This window comes from Phyllobates terribilis, unplaced genomic scaffold (assembly GCF_046119375.1).
Source record: "Phyllobates terribilis strain yellow unplaced genomic scaffold, ASM4611937v1 Scaffold_7__3_contigs__length_470593459, whole genome shotgun sequence".
Taxonomy (NCBI): Eukaryota; Metazoa; Chordata; class Amphibia; order Anura; family Dendrobatidae; genus Phyllobates; species Phyllobates terribilis.
In genome coordinates, this window is record NW_027362767.1 from 374,841,103 (window position 1) to 374,849,426 (window position 8,324).

Consider the following 8,324-nt stretch of genomic DNA (forward strand, 5'->3'; position numbering starts at 1 on the left):
ACACAAGGAATGGACATTAGACCAGTGGAAATCTGTGCTTTGGTCTGATGAGTCCAAATTTGATATCTTTGGTTCCAACCACCGTGTCTTTGTGCGACACAGAAAAGGTGAACGGATGGACTCTACATGCCTGGTTCCCACCATGAAGCATGGAGGAGGAGGTGTGATGGTGTGGGGGTGCTTTGCTGGTGACACTGTTGGGGATTTATTCAAAATTGAAGGCATACTGAACCAGAATGGCTACCACAGCATCTTGATGCGGCATGCTATTCCATCCGGTTTGCGTTTAGTTGGACCATCATTTATTTTTCAACAGGACACTGACCCCAAACACACCTCCAGGCTGTGTAAGGGCTATTTGACCAAGCAGGAGAGTGATGGGGTGCTACGCCAGATGACCTGCCTCCACGGTCACCAGACCAGAACCCAATCGAGATGGTTTGGGGTGAGCTGGACCGCAGAATGAAGGAAAAAGGGCCAACAAGTGCTAAGTATCTCTGGGAACTCCTTCAAGATTGTTGGAAGACCATTTCTGGTGACTACCTCTTGAAGCTCATCAAGAGAATGTCAAAAGTGCGCAAAGCAGTCATCAAAGCAAAAGGTGGCTACTTTGAAGAACCTAGAATATAAGACATATTTTCAGTTGTTTCACACTTTTTTGATAAGTATATAATTCCACATGTGTTAATTCATAGTTTTGATGCCTTCAGTGTGAATGTACAATTTTCAAAGTCATGAAAATACAGAAAAATCTTTAAATGAGAAGGTGTGTCCAAACTTTTGGTCTGTACTGTATATATATGCATATAAATAAAGATCAATACATATCGACATGTCTGTAAAGAAAAACAATGATAAATTATTCTTGGATATATTATTATTGCAATTATAATTATTATTATTATTTTAAATTATGCTAAATGATTTCACTGACTGATGTGTGTAGGAAACCCCCATCTTCAAAAAGTCACTAATTCCATGATAAACTAAAGGACAATCATTAATATGAAATTAAGTTATTTTACAGGGGCGGACGTACCATTGGTGTAACTTGTGCAGCTGCAAGGGGCCCCACTTCCATCTCCACAGCAGCAAGCAGCTTCTGTCACAGAGACATAAAGGGTGGCATTATTGAACTGCAAAGGGCCCATATACTGCATATGTCCGCCCCGGTTATTTAAAAAGTTTAGTTGTATCTCAAAGGGAATCTGACGGTAGGTTCATGTTGTTCATACCAGGAGCAGCATTAGACATTGTCTCTGTTTTTCTCAAGCATAGTTTGAGAAGCCATCCGGGGAATATACGTCTAGAGTAACTAGCCCAAGAAGCCAATGCTCTTGGATCTACCATAATATGGCATCTGATGGAACACAAAACAATATTTGTTCTTTTAGCAAAACCATAAAAACGCTGTGTCTTTTTATTAAACCACATGTACAGTATGAGTCTATAGATTTCTATTTGTCCATTAAACAGTCGTACACATAAAGAATTTTCCAATACGGATCTTCTCATTATGTCATGTTTTGGACAATCTTCTTCACAGCTTCTTTCACCTCTTGATTCCTTAGAGTGTAGATAATAGGATTGAGAAGAGGAGTTACTATGGATGGGATGATAGATATGATTTTATTCAGGTGCAGTAGGCCACCAGTAGTTGGTCGGACAAACAGGAACATAGTCGTACCATAAAAAAGAATAACTACTACTAAGTGTGAGGCACAAGTAGAAAATGCCTTACGTCTTCCGGAGGAAGTTGAAAATGTCATCGTTGTCTGAATAATACAAATATAGGACATGGAAATGATCAGAAAACTACCAAAAATTATAAAACAAGCAAAGGCAAAAAATAACATTTCAGCACTTGCTGTATCAGAGCAGGACAACGTGATCAAAGGAGCAAAATCACAGTAATAATGGTCAATTTTATTTTTAGAACAAAATGAAAGGTTTGAGACTTGTAAACATGGGACAAATACTATAACGAAGCCCAAGAACCAACATCCCATCAGAAGTTTGATGCAAGTGCCAGGACTCATGATAAGTGTATACCTTAAAGGCCTACAGATGGCTATGTATCGATCAACAGCCATGATGGCCAGCAGAAAGTTCTCTACTACACCGAAAGAAAAATGGAAATAAAACTGGGTTATGCAACCAGCTGGAGATATGGATTGTTTCATCATTAGAGCCCACAATAGTCTAGGAACAGTGACGGAAGGGTACCAGATCTCTAAGAAAGAGAGGCTACCAATAAAGAAGTACATGGGTTTATGAAGACGTTGATCAATCCTTACTATGACAATGATGAAAATATTGGCAGTAATGGTAACAATATAAATAGTCAATATAACAGGGAAGAGATAACGTCCCATTGCATTAAAGTTAGAAAAACCTGACAGAAAAAATTCTTTAATTGTAGTTCTGTTGTACTGGAATTTGTACATGATAAGAAAATAGAAATATTCTGGAATCATTAATCAACAGATCCAAAGATGAAATCATGATCGTGCATTTCACAATAAATCTATAAAACCACTGGTTCCTGAAATTAATTAGGAAAATATATATCTTGCTTTGGACAACAACAATGCACCCATCATTATGACAGCAGGGACGCGTAAATTGATTTAAAATTCCTGGTGCAATAAAATATTTTTTTTAAAAATCAAGGTATTCCTATTGAGCCAAAAATTTGAATTAAAAATGGTAATATATAGAAATTCCAGTAAGATCTTTTGGTGATATTATTTTCATAATATCATGAACTGCCTGATAAAAGCCTGGCATCATCACTAAAGAAATTAGGATCAATCGCTATGAGTATAATTTTGACATCACGTCTTCAACAGTTAATCATCATCCCTTAAGGAGTTTTGGATTATGAAAACATTTAGAAAACATTGCTTTAGACCAGGGATGTAAAGCTCAAACACACAGAGGGCCAAAATTAAATACTTGGACAAAGTCGCGGACCAGCCCGTATAGAGTATAATGGGCCTCATATAGTCCTCTATACAGAATAATGGGCCGCACATAGTCCTCCATACAGAATAATGGGCCCCACGTAGTCCTCTATACAGAATAATGGGCCCCACATAGTCCACCATACAGTATTATGGGCACCACATAGTCTTCCATACAGAATAATGGGCCCCACATAGTCCTCCATACAGAATAATGGGCCCCACATAGTCCTCCATACAGTATTATGGACCCCACATAGTTCTCTATGCAGTATTATGGGCACTACATAGTCCGCCATACAGAATAATGGGCCTCATATAGTCTTCCATACAGAATAATGGGCCCCACATAGGGGTGGTGGTTCTGTTGTCGTGGGCCAAATAAAACCACCCTGCGGCTCAGATTTGGCCCATGGGCCAGAGTTTGATATGTATGCTTTAGACCTTTAGCAATGATGTGCAATTTATATCTAGACCTCCAGTCCATGACCGTGTATCTATGCATATGACTTGTGGGGCACGCGGATCCGGGCGATAGGGGAACGATGGGGGGAGTAGTAGTGGTGGCCCGGTCCCGCGGCTCAGGGTGGTCAGGCCAATGGTAGTCTGCTACGTGCTTCAGATAATGTCCGACTACGCCACCCGTGGATTGCGGTTATTAGGAACCGCCGCTGCAAGGCAGTCCGCTGGGGCTAATGATGTATGCAGCTGGGATGGAGTGACTTCCCACGGGAAGAGTGCGGCCCCAGGGCAGTGTAGTGGATGGTGGGAGTGATGGTGGTGAAGGTCCCAGTACCGGTAGTGCCGGAGGAGCGAAGGAGCACACGGACAACAAGTTACAGTCCAGGGTCTTTACTCACAGTTTGTTTGTCCCGGGTCACTTCCGTCGGCAGTGACCGCCCGAGCCGTGCTGCGTCCACCAGGTGAGGGGCTCGGTCAACTCCCAGGCAGTTCAGGAGCATGGCACAGGACCCCCTTTAATCCTTTCTCTGGCCTGCCTCACCAGTGACCCACTTTTGTCCAGCTGCCGCGGACTCGTGCGGTTAAACGTGGGCCCCGTCCTCCGCTGTCCTATATGGTGCCTTCCTAGCAGGTTTGATGAGGTGTCGCACCAATAGATGATCACGACGACCGGTCTTTGGCTGAGGGTAGTTTCTCCTCCACCAACTTGGGATCCGGTACCCTTAATCTGCCTGACCCTTCACCCCGGATTCTCGTGGGTTCTTAGGGTCCCTTCCACCTTCTTGTTCCTGAGCCCTTCTGTTTCTCTCTCTCTTTCTTTGCAGTTCCTTTCTGTTTCTGTTCCTTTCTGTTCCTTTCTCTTGGAGCTGAGATGAGCCAAAATCTCAGCTCCCCTTCACCTCCTCCTCGGCCTCTCACTAGGCCCTTCTGGAGTAGAGCTCCTACAGAGCCTCTACTCCCTGTCTTCTCCTCTCTGGACAGAACCGAACTTCTCCTAGATCTAAGATGGTGCCCACCTTTTATACCTCCCTCTGACCATGAGCCCAGGTGACCAGCAACCAATGAGCTCCTTCCTACGCTCAGGAACCAACCCCTATCTGCCCCTACAGCACTGGGTGTTCCACCCCCCTCCCCACTCCAGGCAGGGACATAGTCGGTCGTGCCTGCACTTATGTCTAGTGGGAGCACCGTTGAGCTGTCCCTCGGAAATGGGGTGTGTGTGCTGTATGCAGCTAACTAACACATATACTTTGAAAGATATCTTTGCATCATGTAGTTCTTTTATTCATCATACATTAAAGGTGTTGTCCACTACTTGGACAACCCCTTATCAATTACCATATTTCCGCACTTAAGATAAAAACAGCATGTACTCACTTCCGGTGGCGGCGCCATTCCAGTGGCGGCGCCAGGTTTCCAGGGGTTTGCTTGATGTTATGTCACATAAGCCCTGGAGTCAACCAGTGGCAACTAATGGGTTTTTTCACTCTCACTTCCATCGCACAAAACTGACATCCAGAAGAAGTGAGAGCGGCTGCTGCTCTCTGACAACCTCTGGATGTCAGTTACATCTGAAGGGAGTAAGAGTGAAGAAGCCCATTAGTGGCCATTGTTTGACTGCAGGGTTCATGTGATATAACATCATGCAAACCCTTGGTGATCCAGTGTCGATGTCGCTGAAATGGCATCGGCACTGGAGGTGAGTACAGGCCGTTTTTCCTTTGTGGGGAAATATGGTAATTGAGATTGGGTTTTCAGAGTAGTGGATAACCCCTTTTACAGATACACTTCTAAGTTTTTGACAATCAAGTGATTAAAGTATTTGAGGTAGGACTAAAGATATATCTAAATATTACAAAATTGGATTGATGTCTTCATCATGAGCATACATGGCTTTCCGATAAATATACTATTCAGACTAATGAAAAAGCCAGCCTATTGCACAGAGGAGCATGTTATGTACAGTAGATCTCTTTGGGACCTGACAAATGACGGAAAAAGTAGAATAAAAATTATGATAAACATAAAGAAATTGAATAGTAAAAATCCCAAATACTAAGAAAAGAGGTAGAAGTTTAAAGCTGAATGGAGTCAAAGAACATGGAGTGGAAATGGGTACAATGTCTGTTGTAATATAGTGTATACATATATATTTTTCATTACTAAGAAGAAATTTACAAAATCCGTGGACCGTCTGATTAAAAAAGAAAGGAAAAAAAAAAACATAGACACTTCCTAGGAATACCATGTATTATATTGTCTTTTCTCAATGATCTACAACTTAAGTATGAGCTTACCCTGATTTAACTGTTTGCCAGCCCACAGTAACACACTTAGATCCTACATTCTTCTCTTCTTTTATGTAAAAAATAACACCTTGCTTTAGCTTTAAATACTTGTTTCTTTGATCCTTTGCTAGTTCTCAGGATTAATTTAAAGATAATTAATCCCTATGTACTTGTCTGAGTGAAAAGCATTTGGGAATTAACAAAAGAAGTAGATTTTGCATTATCTTATTTAGGAAGATTCTTTAATTTATTTAATTTATTCTTTAAGATCATCTAAATGTATTTTATCTGAAAAACGGTATAAATGGAAACAATATACTTTTGTAAGGGTATCACAGAGACTGTCGTATACTCGCCTCTGAAAACAATTATAGTGTGAATATTAATATGCAGTTTCATTGCGTTTTTATGGTATAATGTAAAATGAAAAATACATAGAGTGTTATAGATACTGATGCTGCTATGTGGGTACTGTATTGGTAATACCTAAGGTAACTCTGGTATACTCAGCTCAGGTTTACAGAAAGCATAGGTTATAGGCTAAGTACTTAGGTAGTGATAGGAATATTAGGGTAGATAGGCAGCAGTGGGCCTATTAGTGTACAGTAATAGGAATAGTGTAGGATATAGTTAAATATTTGCGACCAGCCCAGGATGGGAGGGGATAAAGGTCAAATGAAAAGTGGAATCACTTCATGGATTAGTTGGTTAGAGAAAGAGGTTTGTGTCAAGTTCAGGTTCAAGCTGCAGTGGGCTGGAGGCACGTGGAGTACATATTGTTCTGGCAGCATGAGGTCATACCAGATTTCTTGCGGAAATTCCTGTAACCTCCAGGACCTATGGCCCAAACTAGGCAGTGAGAAGTGTTCCTTAATCCCTTCCATGCAGATGAAGCTGGACGGAGAAACATGTGAGGGGAAAATAACAGACCTCGGGAATGCTGTGGTGCCGGATGAGAATTGTCACGCCAGGTGTTAGTGCAACACAGAGGGAAAAGGGAGAGGGAGCCCAGACACTAGGGAAAGGGGGAAGTGGAGACCTCATAGTCTGGTCTAGTGTCACTCTGCCTCAACTAACGTCCCTATATTGCCTCTTCAGCAATCGCCGCATTCGTGCTTCACCCTACTTTCCCTGACGTAAGGCTACAGCTAGGGATGTGACGCGCCCCCTGGGCCTGTGTCGTGCGTGCACTTGTGTGCGGGGAATACCCGGAGCCGGATCGCTGGGGGTTGTAGTCTCCGTGGCGCTGACCCGGTCCGTGCCCAGGGTGGTCAATTCAGTGGCAGTCTTGGTATTATGATAATTGTCCGACTACGCCACCCGTGGATTGCGGTCAATGGGGACTGCCGCTGCAAGGCAGACCGCTGAGGCCGGTGTTATGTGTGCAGCTAAGAATGGGATGACTCCCCACGGGAGGAGTACAGCCTCAGGGCAGTTAGCGTGGATGATGGGAGTGATGGTGGAGATAGTCCCAATACCAATAGTGCCGGAGGAGCAAGAAGTCACAGACAACGTGTTGCAATCCAATGTCCTTTACTCACAGTTTGTATTCTCCAGGTCACTCTCGCGAAGCAGTGACCACCCAAGCCGTGCTGCGTCCACCAGGCAAGGGACTCGGTCAACTCCCAGGTCTTTCGGGAGTAGGTCTCAAAGCTCCCTTCCGTCCTTTCTCTGGCTCGTGCCCCACCAGTGACCAAGCTTATGTCCAGCTCCCGCGGGCCTTCTCCTGGGAGGGCTACGTGCCCACGTCCCTGACCCTATATGGTATGCCTTCCTAGCAAGGTGTAGCGAGGGGTCGCACCAAGGGCTGGTCACGACCTCCGGTTCTTGGCTGAAGATGATTTGCTTCCACCAATTTGGGATCCGGTACCCTGTTCTGCCAACCCGTCACCCGCAATCTCCTGGGTCCTTAGGGTTCTCTCTTCCTTCTCGTTCCTGAGCCTTTCTGTTTCACTTGTTACTTCTGTTCTGGTCTTGTTCCCTTTTCCTTTCCACTGTTCCTTCTCCTCTCTCTCTCTGGCCCCGGCCTCTGTGCTAGGCCTGCCCAGGGAGCAGAGCCCATGCAGCAGCCCTGCTCCCTGCCTTCTCCACTTCTCCTCACAGACTGAACTTCTTCTTCTTTCTCTTTCAGTGCTGGCTGGGCCTCACAGGCTAGGCCCGCCTCCGGAGCAGAGCTCCACAGAGGCCCTGCTCTGTCACTTCCTCTCCCAGACTGAACACTGTTCTAAGATGGTGCCCACCTTTTATACCTCCCTCTGACCATGAGCCCAGGTGACTAGTAACCAATGGGCTCCTTCCTATTCTCAGGACCCAACCCCTATCTGCCCCTACAGCACTGGGTATTCCACTCCCCTCCCTACTCCAGCCAGGGACAGATGCTGTCGTGCCTGCACTTCTGTCTAGTGGGAGCACCGTTGAGCTGTCCCTCGGAAATGGGGTGTGTGTGCTGTATGCAGCCTACTGAGCCTTGATCCATACTCCATCCTTACCCGGGAGTGGGATATCACACCTCTGGATGAGGTGCAATACCTCTGTAGCGACCAAGTCCTCGGGGCGCTACAGATGGAATGAGATGAGCCCTAGTCAATCTCCACTAAACACTAAAGAC

At 44.6% G+C, this 8,324-nt stretch overlaps 1 protein-coding gene across 1 annotated transcript; it reads right to left on the reverse strand.

Annotated features, from left to right (window-relative positions):
* Positions 1-1,514: 1,514 nt before the first annotated feature.
* Positions 1,515-2,447, reverse strand: LOC141153229 (olfactory receptor 6F1-like). Its single transcript, XM_073637933.1, has one exon. It carries the CDS (start codon positions 2,445-2,447, stop codon positions 1,515-1,517), a length of 933 nt encoding a protein of 310 aa, XP_073494034.1.
* Positions 2,448-8,324: the final 5,877 nt, after the last annotated feature.